This window comes from Pelophylax lessonae (genome assembly GCF_965119305.1).
Source record: "Pelophylax lessonae genome assembly, chromosome: 4".
Taxonomy (NCBI): domain Eukaryota; kingdom Metazoa; phylum Chordata; class Amphibia; order Anura; family Ranidae; genus Pelophylax; species Pelophylax lessonae.
In genome coordinates this window covers 516,306,980-516,323,958 of record NC_138771.1, presented here as the reverse complement: position 1 = coordinate 516,323,958, position 16,979 = coordinate 516,306,980, and the positions used below count along the sequence as shown (strand labels likewise).

Below are 16,979 nucleotides of genomic sequence, written 5' to 3'. Positions count from 1 at the left end.
TATATACAATTATTAGTATTAAAAATCTGTTAAATTGCGTTCAGACAAACGCCTATGTTCCATAAAAGACCTGCTTCGGTACGTTCAATAGGCTTTTTTACTTTATTTTATTGACCACCTACGACATAAAACATAGACCATTTTAACATGCAAGTAAGATTGCCTTCCTATCACTACATATAATAATAGGATGCATTGTCAACAAGTTTCCAAGCAGTAGAAGTCTTTATGCCCATGTAAAATAAATACTCTATTGCATAATAGATAAATGTAAGAAAAAAAACATAATCTAACAAATACAATGAGTTTTTTCAGTGTCTACATAATACTTACAAACTGTACTAAATAAAATTGCGTTGTTAGTCTTTGGTGGGCAGAGAGTAACAATGAGATGTTTTGCAATACTGTAGCTTCACCTCTCTGGATAATGCCCCCCCCCCCCCCCCCAGTCATTACATGCTGCAGAGTTTCTTTCTGTTAGGTAGTATAAAGTTTAAGATGTTGGTAAAGTTTTCCGGGATTTAATTATACAATCCAGAGGAAATAGATTTAGCTTCTTTAGCAATCAATCTGGAAACGGATTGTTTTGTATGTGAAACACATACTTCCAATTTTTTATCACTTTTATGAAAACTTTTTAGTTCTCCAACTTAAACCTAATTGCAATTGTGGTCATATTGTGTCTGTGACTGCCATTCATAATTTAGTATATCTTTCCTAGAGTATTACTTTTCGTAATAACTCCTGAAGGTGATGTTGCCATATTTGTCTTATCGCAGTTTTCCAGTCACGGAGATTATCTTTTGTCTGACATATTTCTGAAAGACTTATGGCGCTCTTGTGATTTATTTTCCTCGCAGTCCACATTCAGTGCCCGATCGGCTGCGTATCCGAGTGAATCGAATCCGCCTGCACGAGTACGAGGGACTGAATTACGACAAGGACAAGCTCAGAGAAGCCTGTAAGTTAATAAGTAAATCTCCGTTTTGACTTTCAATGAAAATGCTTCAAGCAACACTGTGGAATGTTTGTGTTGCTATGCAGAGAAATAGACAAACACCAGGCAGATAATTAAAGATCATAATTTAATCCTGGTATGCATTCAGCAAAAAAAACAAACAAAATATAACTAATAATTGAATGCATTTTTAAATACAGCTAGTATTAAGTGTTTGAATCTATTATATTGGCTTCTTCTGCTGTCTTGCATGGTGCAGTCAGTTTAACATCAGGAGTTTGCTGACAGGAGGTGAGAAAAAAAGCAGGGATCACTTCAGTGTCCTTTCTCTGTCCAGTTAGCAGAATGGGGGTGGGTTGCTGGCCAAGCTGTGTTGCATTGTGCATGCACAGCTCTGTGTACTTTCAAAGGAAGACTGCGAGCAGACAGTTAGGTCTATTTATTGCAGAAGAGACATCCTTAAGGTTACAAACAGCAGCGCGAACGTAGGTGATAGCTGAGACACAGAGCCCATGTCTTCTAAGGGGGTTGCCAGAGTCAAGAATTCATGCAAAAGAAATGATAGCAGTCCCAGTAAATCCTACACTTTCCTATCTAACTTCTCTAAGGGCTCGTTGACATGTGTGGATGCCAACCTCCCCTCTGAAAAGTAATCCACGATGGATGCTTTAAAGAGGCGTTTGACTGTACTACAATGACTTACAGCTTTCACAGGGATCCCATAGCTATGGCACATGCATATTTGATCCAAGCAGGACCATTTTACCTATTAAAGAAAAAGAGCCATACCTAAACTTCATCTTTAAGCTTTTATTTCACTCCTTGTGTGGACTGGCCAATTCTGCCTTTCATATAGGTAACAAATATTGAATCCGCTATACAGTATGTGGGATTGTGTCTAAACATTTATGACATTTATGTTGAACAGTATGCATATGCTCTTTGTGTGTTACCTGTGTTGGGGGATGCAGTACCCAAATCAGTTTTAGACATGGCCCAACTGGCCCGGGGGAGAAAAAAAATGTCTCTGCTCTGAACTATTGCAGTTCTGCTTTGTAAGTGAAAAAACTCCTTTGCAATCACCACTCCTCCCTCTGTGAATGTGTTCTTGTTGCCACGCACACTGTCATGTGTTCCCAAATCTACAGATGTTATTCTCACTAAAGTGCTCTACAGCACCTTGTGGGTATTTTTAATCAACCTATACACAATATGTAATATCCCAAATAATACCTAAAGCATTCAAGATTATTTTTTAGAATGTGCATGCAGGAAATCATATACACTTATATACACACAATATAAGAACATACAGTAGATAGCACTCCTCCTTGAAAATACACCCTATGAATATGTGTAAATAAATGATATAGTCCAAAAATCTTCACAAGTCTGTCCTGTGATCACACAAATTTCAAACTCCACTGGTGATTTATATGTGCTCTCCCACCTTCCACCACATGCTCTTACCTCTAATTATGACCTAAATATCAAAAATAGGTCAATAAGCGCCTTCACCTTTAGGCCCCATGCACACGGGACGTTTTTAACGCTGCTGTAAGCAGCGTCAGGCGTTTTCTTTTTGCAGCCTAAAAACGCCCCTCCATGTTATTCTATGGCCTCATGCACACTCAGACGTTTTTGAGCTGTAAGTGGCTTAGGCGTTTTTAGGCTGCAACAAGAACCCACCACCTGCGCGTTCTGAGGACCAGCGTTACAGCGTTAAAAACGCCTGACGCTGCTAACAGCTGAATAACTTTGCTATAACGTTGCTTAACGTGCGTTAAGCCACATTATACGTTTTTTTTTCTTCCATTCAAAATCAATGGTTCCCTATGGGAGCCTATTGATTTGAATGGAGATCGCACCGCAACACCGCAAGTCGGATCCGACTTGCGGGGTGACTTGCGCTGTGGGAATCTTGAGGGGGAACTCCACGCCAAAATGTGAAAAAAACGGCGTGGGGTCCCCCCCCAAGGTTCCAAACCAGGCCCTTCGGGTCTGTTATGGAATTTGAGGGTAGCCCCATGCCGAAAAAACGGCGTGGGGTCCCCCCCAAAATCCATACCAGACCCTTATCCGAGCATGCAGCCCGGCAGGCCAGGAAAGGGGAGGGGACGAGCGAGCGGCCCCACCCCCCCTGGACCACACCAGGCCACATGCCCTCAACATGGGGGGGGTGTTGGTGCTTTGGGGCAGGGGGAGCTCTGCACCCCCCACCTCAAAGCACCTTGCCCCCATGTTGATGAGGACAAGGGCCTCATCCCCACAACCCTGGCCGGTGGTTGTGGGGGTCTGCGGGCAGGGGGCTCATCGGAATCTGGAAGCACCCTTTAACAAGGGGGCCCCCCAGATCCCGGACCCCCTCCCTATGTGAATGGGTATGGGGTACACTGTACCCCTACCCATTCACCCCATAAAAGGCAGTGTATGGAAATAACGACAGGAGACGTTTTGGAAAGTTTATTAAAAATCTTCATCCGACTCTTCTTGTCTTCTCCTCTCAGGGGTCTTCTCCGGGGTCTTCTGCTCTTTTGCTGTCCGCCCTTCTTGTCTTCTCCTCTCCGGGGTCTTCTGCTCTTTTGCTGTCCCCCCTCTTCTTGTGTTCTTCTCTCCGGGGTCTTCTGCTGTCCTCCCTTCTTTTCTTCTCCTCTCCGGTCTTCTGCTCTTTTGCTGTCGGCTGTCGGCTGTCTTCTTCCTCCGGTCCTCCTCCTCCGACGTCTCCGCTGATTATGCCTATCTCCGGTCTCTTCAGCTTATTATATAGCCATTAGGGGCGTGGCCCCGATGACGTCATCGGGAGGCCCCGCCCCCTCATGTCACAGATGACGTCATCTGTGACACAAGGGGGCGTGGTCTCCCGATGACGTCATCTGGCGACCACGCCCCTAATGGCTATATAATAAGCTGCAGAGACCAGAGGCCGGCATTATCGCTGAAGACGTCGGAGGAGGAGGACCGGAGGAAGAAGGACAACCGACAGCCGACAGCAGAAGACCGGAGAGGAGAAGACAAGAAGATTGGACAGCAGAAGGGCGGACAGCAGAAGACCCCCCGGAGAGGAGAAGACAGCAGAAGACCCCCGGAGAGGAGAAGACAAGAAGGGCGGACAGCAAAAGAGCAGAAGACAGCAGAAGACCCCGGAGAGGAGAAGACAAGAAGGGCGGACAGCAAAAGAGCAGAAGACCCTCGGAGAGGAGAAGACCCCCGGAGAGGACAAGAGCCGGATGAAGATTTTTAATAAATTTTCCAAAACGTCTCCTGTCGTTATTTCCATACACTGCATTTTATGGGGTGAATGAGTAGGGGTACAGTGTACCCCATACCCATTCACATAGGGAGGGGGTCCGGGATCTGGGGGACCCCCTTGTTAAAGGGTGCTTCCAGATTCCGATGAGCCCCCTGCCCGCAGACCCCCACAACCACCGGCCAGGGTTGTGGGGATGAGGCCCTTGTCCTCATCAACATGGGGGCAAGGTGCTTTGAGGTGGGGGGTGCAGAGCTCCCCCTGCCCCAAAGCACCAACACCCCCCCATGTTGAGGGCGTGTGGTCTGGTGTGGTCCAGGGGGGGTGGGGCCGCTCGCTCGTCCCCTCCCCTTTCCTGGCCTGCCGGGCTGCATGCTCGGATAAGGGTTTGGTATGGATTTTGGGGGGGACCCCACGCCGTTTTTTCGGCATGGGGCTACCCTCAAATTCCATAACAGACCCGAAGGGCCTGGTTTGGAACCTTGGGGGGGGACCCCACGCCGTTTTTTTCACATTTTGGCGTGGAGTTCCCCCTCAAGATTCCCACAGCGCAAGTCACCCCGCAAGTCGGATCCGACTTGCGGTGTTGCGGTGCGACCTCCATTCAAATCAATAGGCTCCCATAGGGAACCATTGATTTTGAATGGAAGAAAAAAAAACGCTGCTAAAAGCAACGTGGCAAAACGTGCAATAACGCCAATGGAAAAAGCTACTGAAAGCACGTTTTTACAGCTGCTTTTTCCGGCGTCAGAGCTAACTTTGACGTACGTTTTTTCTAACGCCCCGTGTGCATGGGGCCTTAGGCCCCGTCGGACGGATTCCGTTTTTCTCAGCGGGGGATCGAGCCGCCGATCCCCCGCTGAGCAGAAGGATAACAGCTGTGTCTCCGCGCTGTATGCGGAGACACAGCTCTCAGTTCCCCGTACCGTAGGTCTGTTCTCATCCGATCCGATCCGCTGGACAGATGGAAAATAGGGTTTCCATCTGTCCAGATTTGACGGATCGGATCGGGTCGGATGTCAGCGGACATGTCTCCGCTGACATCCGACGCCCCATAGGAATGCATGGGGGGACCGTTCAAATCCGCCAAAAAAACGGACAGGTGGATCTGAACGGTCTGCCTGTGTGAAAGGGGCCTTAAGGGGTGTAATCCTCCCAGGTCTTCCAGATGGGACCATCCACTTTCAGATATATATTAGAACCACGCTTGTTGTTTTGGAATCCTCATGATTATAATTTTTATATGGACATTCCCACCTTTTCCACCTGACTCAAAAAAAAAAAAAATCATAGTGTTTTTTGCTAAAACCAATTCATTCTTTACAAAACATAAAAATGTACTAACATTAGGCTGTGCACTAATATCTGGGGCCCCGCAGAAAAAATTGCATTTAATACTGTCCCCTTAAGAACATCCAGGTACTTAGCGATATTGATCTTACAAACATTAGACTTATTTCCAGTATGTCATGAAGATGTACCTGGCTTTTTGGCCACAATTCTTTCATGAAGACCACTTCTGGCCAGACTTCTCTGGACAGTAGATGGATGTACCTGGGTTCTACTGGTTTCCACCAGTTTTGTGCTGATAGCACTGCTGGACATCTTCCGATGTTGAAGGTAAGCAAGCATGATGTGTCTTTCATTTGCTGCATTAGATTTCCATGGCCGAACACTGCATGTACGGTCCTCAACATTGCCCATTTCTTTGTTCTTCTTCAAAAGAGCTTGACCAGCACATATTAAAACCCCAGTCTGCTTTGAAATCTTTGCCTGGGAGAGATCCTGCTGATGCAGCATAATTACCTTGTGTCTTGTTGCTGTGCTCAGTCTTGCCATAGTTCATGACCTGTCTTTCACAACCTCACCTTAGTAGCAGAGTTTGGCTCTTCCTCACCCAGTTTTAAGCCTCCTACATAGCTGTTTCTGCTTCAGTTAATGACTGTGTTTCAACCTACATTTGAAATTGATGATCATTAGCACTAGCTTGGTATAATTGGTTAATTATGCACCTGATTTTAATCCTACAAAACAGGCTTTGGAGATGCTTCTCAGAGTTGCTTCTTTTCAGCAAGTTCTTGCCACCATAGCTGCAGTGATTTTTAAACCTGCTGTACAGTCAATCTCAGCATTAGCCACCTCACCTTACAGGTTACATTTCAGTTTTCAGTGCCTTGATAGTTTGATTGAAAATTACTGGGTTATTCAACAATTTCATACCTTTTTTTAGACAAATAGAGCAGTCTTTCGGTGGTATTTAATAACCACTGCGCTTTTGTTTTTACTATATAAAAGCAAAAATAAAATGTTGAAAAAATGAATCCACCAATGTTGTGGGATTGTTTGAGAAGGAGAGGTTTAAAACGCTGCTGACCACCAATGTTTGTGGGCTTGTTTTTTGGGGGAGGGGAGTCAAGTGCCACTAACCATTAATAATTGTGGGAATATTTTGGGTAGTGTTTTGTTCTTTTTCATGACATCTAGTCATTGCACACTATGCAGTTTAGTCCTTCAGATTGGTTTCTTGAAATAATAATAGAAAACTTGGCTTCTGTGGTTGACCTTTAAAGGCTAATCACACCTTAGACACAAGACACTAAATATTTTACACTCTATTACATTTTATGATACTGATAGCTGATAGCAGGGCTTACATGTTGTTGCAGTTTTTTGTCCACTCCATAGCTGTAGTTCTAACCCACCTGAGCTATCCTGCCAGGAAGTTGTCACAGCACAAAGCCAATCATAAGCATCGGAGGCATTCCCTGCTCCACAGCCACATATATACAAGGGGTGTGTATACATGCAACTTCGGGGTGGGGAATGCCTCGGCTGCCTATAGTTGGCTTTGTACTGTGAAGCTTCCTGGTGGGATAGATGGGCTCAGGCTAGGATCCTGAGCATGCTTCAGCTCATCCCTTTTTACAATTACAGGCCCCCATTGGATCGGCCAATATGAAAATACTCAGTATACTGATTGTCAAAATCATCAGCACCCTGTCTAGGTAGCAGCATGACTTCATAAGGTATCAATAGCTTGTTTTTTTTTTTTTTTTTTTTTTGGAAAGCTGTGAAAACATTGGCTGAAAGAAAATCATAAGGATTTTTTATTAAATAATGGCAGATCATAAATACACAAAGTTATCTCAAATAGGGAAAATGTTGCTGTTGTTTTTGTTCAATCAGAATATGGAGTTGAGGTCAGGTTACTAACAATGTTACTTGCATGACATCTGACTCATCAAATAGACTTCACTTTCATTTCAGGTTTAATAATTCAAAGAATTCTGTTTCATTTTTTTTTTATTTATTGAGAGATCTAGTCCCATACCCCCACCATTTAGTTTTCATGCCACTAAGGAGTATGGATACTCATGGTTACGAACCTTCAAGGACAGCCCTGGGGTTTTTGATATGTTCTTTTGGATGCTGAGAAGTTGCTGGCAGATTTTAGCATGTGGTTTCAGCATAATTAACAAGCTAAAAAGATATTTCTTCTGCACACGCCTTGACTACTAGCCTTAGGCCTTATGGACACTGGACGTTTTTACAGCTGCTGTTTTTGGCTTCAGACATTTTTTTTGCAGCCAGTAAACTCACCAGTATGCTATCCTATGTGTCCATGCACAGATAGGCTGTTATCAGCAGTTTTTGGGAGGGGCGTTTTCTAGCTGAAACCCCCCCCCCAGAACTAGTGGGTTTTAAGAGGAATTTTTCAGCTGTAAAAATGCTCTAACTCTGATAAAAGCTAAAAAATGCGGCTATTAGGCGTTTATCAGCGTTTTTGAGCCATAAGCTTTTGTGGGAGTACAGTTTTGATAAAGAAGCTAAAAAAATGCTACAGCTAAAAAATGCTACTGCAAAAACGCTACAGAACTAATTCTACAGCGCTACAGCTTTCTACAGCTAATGCTACTAGTCGCCCCCCGCACGCGAATGGAGGAGAAGGAGGGTAGAGCCATCCCAAATGTACCAAGCCCCAGCAGTTCAACAGGGGGGCCTGAGGCAGAGGGGAAGCTTGTTTTTATTAGGTGCCGGCAGCGTTGATGCCCTTGGCTGCAACTTCTAGAAAGTAAAGCTCCCTGGGTCCCATCAGGGGGCTTTCTTTCTTACTTTTAGGCACAGACGGAGTCATCAAAAGTGCTGCACCTCCTGATAATTAAATGTTAGATCTGTTCTGCACAGGCTGTCCCCTGGTGGAGTGATATAGGTCAGAGTTAGCAGGTAGCACTTACTGCTAGCACCTGGCTGGACATTTGCCATGACCATGCTGGCAGAGGTTGGTAAGGGCCACTATCCCACTGTCACCAATGATCTGTGGAATATTCTGTCCTGGGGGGCTACAAATTCATTGACAACAATGATTTGGGGACTATTCTCTCCTGGGGGGGGGGGGGGCACTAACCCATTGACACCAATGATTTTGGGCCTATTCTTTCCTGAGGGCCACAATACCACTGATACTCCACTGAAAAGCAATACACACCAGGGTTGCTTTTCAGAGGCATTTGACAGGTGGTGAAGAGGCAATATCACACCTCTTCACTGCCTGTTTTAACTCCCTAAATGCTGCACCACTGCGGTGAAACCATCTACACTGAACTTGGTTCCAAGGCAATGCAAAAGGGCCCCATTCACTTGATTGCTAAGCATTCACAGTCTCTGATTATTTTAATTCAGTTCTTCTTTAAGGTAGGCTCGGACAAAGTTTTAGTTTCTGTTTGTTTTCAGTGTGTACAAAACCTTATAAACGGAAGAGTTTTTTTTGTTTTTATTTAAATGATTTGCTGAGGTTTATACATGTCTTTGAGACTCTTGCTTGTGGCACAGCAATCAAAGTATATTTTATAGGTATAAGGAAGCCTTGAATTTGTTTAACCGTGCCCCTTAAGCACCTCCCACTACTATGTTTGGCCACACCCACTTTTTGCCATGGCGTGCTGCAGGTCACTACCTCTCTGAAGTGTCCCTTTTTCTCAAGTTCTAAAGTTGAGAGGTATGGTAATAGTCCGACTCCTAATTAGTAAGGCGATTTTATAGCAAATGTTTTAGTTAGTTAGATTCTGTGTTTAGAAGCTTGGTTCCCCCCGCCATTAATATGCAAATAAACCAGTCTGATTGGTTTAGGAGATAAACAGAGGAACAAGAAATATGGGGAGGTGGTGTTTAGGACTTTTGAAACAAGCATTTGTTCGGACAAAGGAGAGTTGTTTTTGGAACACAAAAGGAGCAACATGTCTGCTTTAGACTTGATCTAAGGATTTTGGAGAAAGCAGTCCATCTCTACATTAAGAAGTTGAGTAACTGTTTAGGATATTTATTGCATACACATTGTACATGCTTAAGATAATTAGCTTGTGCATGTTGTAGGCATATTTTTGTAACTGTGAATTGTGTGATGTGCGTGATGTGTATAGAAAAAAAAAAGCATTGAGGAAAGCTATGCCCCTAGGAGAAGTAGAAATGTATGAATTGTAATTATTGCCTATGTATGGGATCAACAGGTGGATTGTAACAGTTGTGGATATTTTTTTAACTGATTCATGACAAATGTTCCCATACATGTGTAATAATATCTCTCACCCACAGGTGGTTTAGTGAGCCTTGCTGTCGTGTGTGAAGATGGCTGCTGCATATCTAATTGACCATTTGGTTTTGGGGGAAGTGCAACCATGTTTTGCTGACATCACACATAAAACGACCTGTGAATGGTCAAAAGGAATGATTACATCCTGTAGGTGGTCTCTGGTATACAGGACTATAAATAGAGTCACCAGGATGGGGGAGGGAGGTTTGTTTTTTTGGGGCTGTGGAAGGAAAGCATGGAGCAAAACGCCTCCTCACTGTCCTGTTCCAGATATTGAGTGCAAGCTGTTGCCAGAGTTAAGTATAATTTGATCTTTCTTTGGGATATTGGGAATAGGAGTGTATGTTCGAGTCTTGTTAATGTTTATGGTAACTTTTATGTTTAAGAAGCTTTATGTATTTTGATGTCCAGTAAAGTTTTGTTTTATGCTTTTTATCAAAACTGCTCTTGGTGTGTCTATTCATTTTAAATATTCACTAGATATATCAGTGGCTGTCCAGTATACCTTCATTATAAATTTTGGTGTTTACCACATTTGTTACAGCGTTGTAACAAATGTAGGAACAACAACATTTATAATGAAGGTATACTGGACAGCCACCGATATATCTAGTGAATATTTAAAATGAATAGACACACCAAGAGCAGTGTTAATAAAAAGCATAAAACAAAACTTTACTGGACATCAAAATACATAAAGCTTCTTGCACATAAAAGTTACCAAAAACATTACACAAAATACCACGACTTAAACATACATTCCTATTCCCAATATTTCAAAATATCAAATTAATACTTAGCTCTGGTATTTAAATGTCAACAGCTTACACTGGATAGCTGGAGGAACAGGACGATAGGAAATCCTGGCTGCCTGCTTGGTCTTTCCATAACTCCAGAAAACATGTGATGGACTCTTTTTATAGTCCTGTATACCAGAGACCACCCACAGGATGTAATCATTCCTCTTGACCACTCACAGTTCATTTTGTGAGTGAGGTCATCAACACATGGTTGCATTTTCTCCCCACAAGCACATGGTCAATTGGATATGCGGCAGCCATCTTTAAATACACAACATCAAAAGCTCACTAAACCACCTGTGGGTGAGAGATATTATTACACATGTATGGGAAATCATGAATCAGTTAAAAATATCCACAACTGATAGAATCCACCTGTTGATCCCATACAAAGCCAATAATTACAATTCATACATTTCTACTTCTCGTATGGGCCTAGCTTTCCTCAATGCCTTTTTTATTTTTATTCCCAGAGCTGGGACAAGGGGGTGTTTGTTCTTTTATACTCTGTTCTGCTCCAGTTCACCTCTGTGTCTCAGCCATGACATCAGACAGCAAAAGATGGAACAAGGAAGACCACCTGTCAGTGTGCTTAGCCAGTGTGTGTGCAGGTTGGGGGGTTCTTATATGTACAAGTAGGCTGGCCACTCAAGTTCCTCTACACCAAAATGGTCATACCATAGCTTTGTGTAGCAGGGTTCGTGTAGCCAGCTTTGTACACAAGGGTATAATCATGCTGGAACAGAAATGGGTCCAACATGACTATGCCCTTGACTATGCACAAGGCTGGATGTGCAAAAATGTCTTTGTATGATGTAGGATTAACAATACCCTTCACTGGAAACATCTGAACTCAGTCACCTGGAGGGGTTTCCACATACTTTTGGCCATATAGTGTATATAGTTTTATTAATATGTTTAAAAACCTTGTTTCTGTTCTGCTTCATTACAATCTTTATGTACATGGGAAACAGACATTTATTTAAATATTCCAGCTTTGCTTAGTGTCATTAGAGCTATACAGTGACAGGTGTTTCTGCTCCTCTTATCTCTGTGCAAGTGTGTGGATACCTATAGACATAGGATGATCACTGCATGCTTCAACCACGTTTTTATATCCTGAAATGGATTTTCTTGCTACAGTCTTTCACCAAAGATGCTAAATGCATTTCTCGATAATGCAGCTAGACACGTGAAAGATAATATAATGTAATATATAAATAATAAATAAATAATATAAAATCATGGGTGTGTGGCAGCAATTAATATTCAAAATTAGTTGAATTACTTGCCATTCTGAAAGACTGGAGGCCGAGGTTCTTCTGTGCATGTGCTGATGCTATATGAATCACTCATAGGAGGTGTAAACATGAATAGAGTTTGTGACAGAACCCACTGTCACTGTGTGTTTTGGAGGGGACTGTGCGCAAGCCTCCTACCGACAGATTATGGGCCAGAAGATACTGGAGACCTAGGGACATTGCCTTTTATTTCATTTTATGTTCCCTTTATTCATCTTCTGAACAGCTGAAGATGGCATGACTCAGGGCATTGACCTAATGTAATGCTACAGCCCTTCTCCCCCCCATCCCCCACTCCTTGTGTGGATTCATGACACAGACAATGGTCTGGGCTGGAGACAATGGTCTGCCTGTTTCAATGTACAAATGTTCGGTTCCCATTGGCTGGTCCTTGTCCCCTTCCCCCCCTGTGGCAAGTCTAAGGGGAGTTTCCCTAACTGTGTGTAAAACTGTATGTCTTGGAATTTAACCTGCTCCCATCCGCGCTACAGCCTATATACGGCTGCAGCGCGGACTTGAATTTTCGGGAGGCCGTTTTTAAACGGCCTCCCAGTGACACACCCCCCGCCCGCTCCCGCGAGCGCGCATCGGGGAGAATCTGTGTACACGGCCGATCACAGATCGTGGTGAATGGCCAATCACAGCGGACATTCACCACGTGATCAAGCCGTCCAATGAGAGATGATCTCATATGTAAACATATGAGATCATCTCTCATCGCCGGCGCTCCTTCCTCACACGGAGCCTGCAGTGTGAGGAAGGAGGGGGAGCCGTCAGCCGCCGGGGACACAGAGCAATGTAATCAGGGCACTGATCACCAGTGCCCTGATTACTAAAGGTAAAAAAACACACACAGTGCCCGCCATCAGTGACCACAGTGCCCGCCATCAGTGCCCCCCATCAATGCCCACAATCAGTGCCCATAGTGCTGCTAGTCAGTACCCATCAGTGCCTGCTCATCTAGGCACTGACGAGCACTGACTGGCAGCACTATGGGCACTGAGTGTGGGCACTGATGGTGCTGCCCATCAGTGCTCATCAGTGCCGCCCATCAGTGCTCATCAGTGCCACCCGTCAGTGTCCATCAGTGCCATCCGCCAGTGCCCATCAGTGCCGCCTATCAGTGCCCATCAGTGCCGCCCGTCAGTGCCGCCTCTCAGTGCCCAGCAGTGCCACCTCTCAGTGCCCAGCAGTGCCGCCTATCAGTGCTCATCAGTGCCGCCTATCAGTGCCGCCTATCAGTGCCGCCTATCAATGCCGCCTATCAGTGCCGCCTATCAGTGCTCATCAGTGCGGCATATTAGTACCTCCTCATCAGTGCCCATAAGTGCCACCTCATCAGTGCCCATAAGTGCCACCTCATCAGTGCCCATAAGTGCCACCTCATCAGTGCCCATCAGTGCAGCCTATCAGTGCCCATCAGTGCCGCCTCATCAGCACACATCAGTGAAGGAGAAAAATTTATTTTCAAAATTTACTCGCAGAAAATAAGAAAAACTTTTTTTTTTTTTTCAAAATTTTCTGTCTTTATTCTTTTTTTTTGTAAAAAATAAAAAACCCAGAGATGATTAAATACTACCCAAAGAAAGCTCTATTTGTGTGAAAAAAATGATAAAAATTTCATATGGGTACAGTGTAGCATGACCGCGCAATTGTCAGTCAAAGTGTGACAGCGCTGAAAGCTGAAAATTGGCCTGGATGGGAAGGGTGTTTAAGTGCACAGTAGGCAAGTGGTTAATAAACAGTTTAAGCTCTGCATGTTTAACCCTCAACACCTGTGTGGATTGTCTCGGGATTGAGGGGTTAAGGGCTGGATATGGCTTCTCCGCAGGCTGTGGGTGCGTTTGGAGGACAGGAGACACAGGTCCGGCGGATGTGCCCACCTGGGGTACTAAGATCCGTTACAGAGTTTAATCAGCTACACATTGTCGATGTTTACATGTTGGCCTTTAGCAGCCAATTAGGTCCATTTACGTCTTATATTGTATGTATGTAAATGTCATACAAACATAAATACACCATACGGACAACTTTTTACACAGGATTTTGCCGCTGGCAGCATCCTGCGTAATATCAAATTATTGAGTGAATAAGCCCTAAGCAGTAAAATAAATATACCTCCATAATAATAGTAGTAACTCAAAAATAGTTTTCCTTTAAATGACACAATTTCATATTCTAAAAAGCAATCCAATGTATAACTCCACTAGCCTGATGCTAAAGTAATGTATAAATATTAATTCAAAAATACAGTAACAAGAAAAGAGACTTGTTGAGATCCTCTGTTTATAATCTTATGGCCAAATGCCATACAGTGCTCACTGCTGGAACACTTTATTTAAATCATCCCTTCAGCAGGCTCCCCTGCGTGTGTCAGTTGTAACACGTATGAGTAAAATTTTGTGAAATCTGTCACCCATAAATCACAGGGCCATCTCTTCTCATGTATCATGCATGAAATGTATAGCGGCTCGATACAGGTAGCGGTATTAAATGCAGAGCACTGCAGGCTCAGTCAGCACTAAACGAGCACAGAACAATGGTCACACTTTCCTGAACAGGTACTGCTGCGGAGAGACTGAACACATAATAGAGATTTAAACCCTCAGGAAAGTTCCATTACTCTCCCTCTCTCTCCCCGCAGCCATACGAAACTTAATTGCTTTGTAGCATGTACCAAACCCAGCTGGGGCACTGGTTTCTCCGCAGGCTGCCAGTGTTTGTCACATAATGAAGTCCCACTATGGGTGATGGTGCAAGTCATTAATCAACACGGCTGATAACAGTTTAATAGAGTCGTGTTCATCTCCTGTACTCATTATTCATAGCGAGTTGAGAGCTACCAGCATGGCTGTTATTTATTTATTTTTATATATTTTTTTTCTACAGCAGAGGTGAGGCTGCGGGACTCTTGTGCAATTACATGGGATCCGTGTAACAGATTCTGTGTCATACAAATGCTGGGCTTTCCTGTACCTTTTGATTAACAATAAGAAAGTGCTGATGTGATTGCTCTACCTTGTGAAAATATTGGCTTGCCAGTTTTTACATTTACAGATTAATGTACTGTACTATTTATTTGAATTTGGTTGACCTTTAAATCTTAATTTTATCTTTTCGTTAATGCTAAAAGTCTGCAAGAATACATTGCTTACAGGTCAGAATATAGTGAAACACTTTCACTTAAAATAAAATAAAAATAAATAACTTTTATTAGCCCCGGTTCACACTAGGGCGACCTGTGAGGCGACCTGGTCGCCTCCCATAGGGAAGCTACGGACCCGTTCTAATAGGAGCGACACAAGTCGCTCCGACCTAGAAAAAGGGTCCGGAGCTTCTTTGGGGCGACCAGGAGGCGACCGCCATAGACTTCAATGTTATGAAGTCTGTGGCGGCCGCTCCGAGGTCGCGGCGCGCGCGCGCTGCTCGCACCGCGATCTCGGAGGTCGCCCCTGAAAGTAGCGTCACGCCAGTGTGAACCGGCGCTTATCAGTATGCTGCAGGCAGGAGGAAGCATTTCTCCCTGCCGCCTGATGATCAAACTGAAACATTGAAGCTTGGTAGCAAGTCACAAGTTAAGTGGCTGCACTGGTGGCTGATCTATGTCAAAGGTTTTTGATAGTGACCAAGGATAATGCCTAAACAAAGATGGTACCTTTCTTCTGAATAAAAAAGCAGATGATGACATTATAAGGAGGAGTACTGTGATCTCGGGAGTAATTTCCTGGAAGTGTTACACTTCGTTAGCATACATATTGAACAGGAAAAATAAATCAGAATAGTATGTATTATTTTCATCTCCCCCAAGGAGAAACAATTCTGATGTATCTCAAGGGGGAATATTGTGATCTCTGTAGGAGATGATAATACCTGGAAGTGGTACAGTGACAGGTTACTTTGCATGCATGTACTTAACAGAAAAAATATATGTAATGCTAGGTCCAATTTAACATTCTCAACTAGAGTGGGTTTTCTAGTTTCATGTGTATTGACTGCTGGTGGGAGAGAGCATTTTGGTGGAAATCAAACCTTTTAGACGCAGAAGGACTGAGCCGACTACCCACTGAGCATCAGAAGTATAAGGGGTCTTCAGCCTCAAAGTGCAGTATAGGTATTTGTGCCATTTAAAGACCTTGCTTCTTGCCTAGCAGTGTTCTGCAGTGGATATCCTTAACTGCTCTTCACTGTCTCTTCTTAGACTGACTGAAAAGAGAAGCTGACTAAACTGCATGATATAAAGCTGGTCTGCCTCCGCATCTGCATCTCCCACTCCATTAATTCCAACTTTAAAGCACATTACCCCACTTTTAACATCTGTTGACCATTTGCCACGCATATCTGCTTTCCTGGTTTGGTAGCATATGTGCAATCAAGATGTCTTACCTTCCCAAAATGCTCTAGGGCCCTCTTTAGTGAGACTTTAAAGTGGAAGTCCCGTCAAAACCAGTGGCGGCTGGTGAAGTTTTAAGATGGGGGGACGCAAGACCCGCCCTTCCATCGTGACCCCTCCCATTTCTCAGAAGCCCCACCCCTTATAGACTCCACCCATTTTGTCCCCTGTATTTTGCTTGCGTGAACCAATTCTCCCAATATATCACATATTAAGGGGTCCATCAGTACTAGTATATCCCATAATAGGGAACAGGGGCCCTATTATGGGATATACTGTGAGAGACATCCTATTATGGGATACATGGACTGAGAGTGGCACAAACCCCACAGTACAGACCCCCCCAGCACAAACCTCACAGTACAGACCCCCCCAGCACAAACCTCACAGTACAGACCCCCCCCCCCCAGCACAAACCCCTCAGGCACAAACCCCGCACAAACAACTCAAGCACAAACCCCACAGTACAGGCCCCTAGCACAAACCCCACAGTACATGCCCCCTTCAATATAGTGACCAGTATAAATGCCCCCTTTCAATGTAGTGACCAGCATACATGTCCCCAATGCAGTGACCAGTATACATGTCCCCAATGCAGAGCTATGCATGCGTGGCTCCAGTGCAGCCAGTGACCACCAGTATACGTCCCCCAATGCAGAGCTATGCGTGCGTGCCTCCAGTGCAGCCAGTGACCAC

The 16,979-nt window shown here is 44.2% G+C and overlaps 1 protein-coding gene across 12 annotated transcripts in view; it reads left to right on the top strand.

Annotated features, from left to right (window-relative positions):
- Nucleotides 1-16,979, top strand: part of DGKI (diacylglycerol kinase iota) — a 533,441-nt gene that overhangs the window by 382,880 nt on the left and 133,582 nt on the right. For all 12 annotated transcript variants that reach the window (XM_082255058.1, XM_082255060.1, XM_082255059.1 and 9 more), the window contains one exon: nucleotides 861-961. In XM_082255058.1, coding sequence (XP_082111184.1) covers nucleotides 861-961 — 101 coding nt within the window. The remainder of the gene's footprint in view (nucleotides 1-860; nucleotides 962-16,979) is intronic.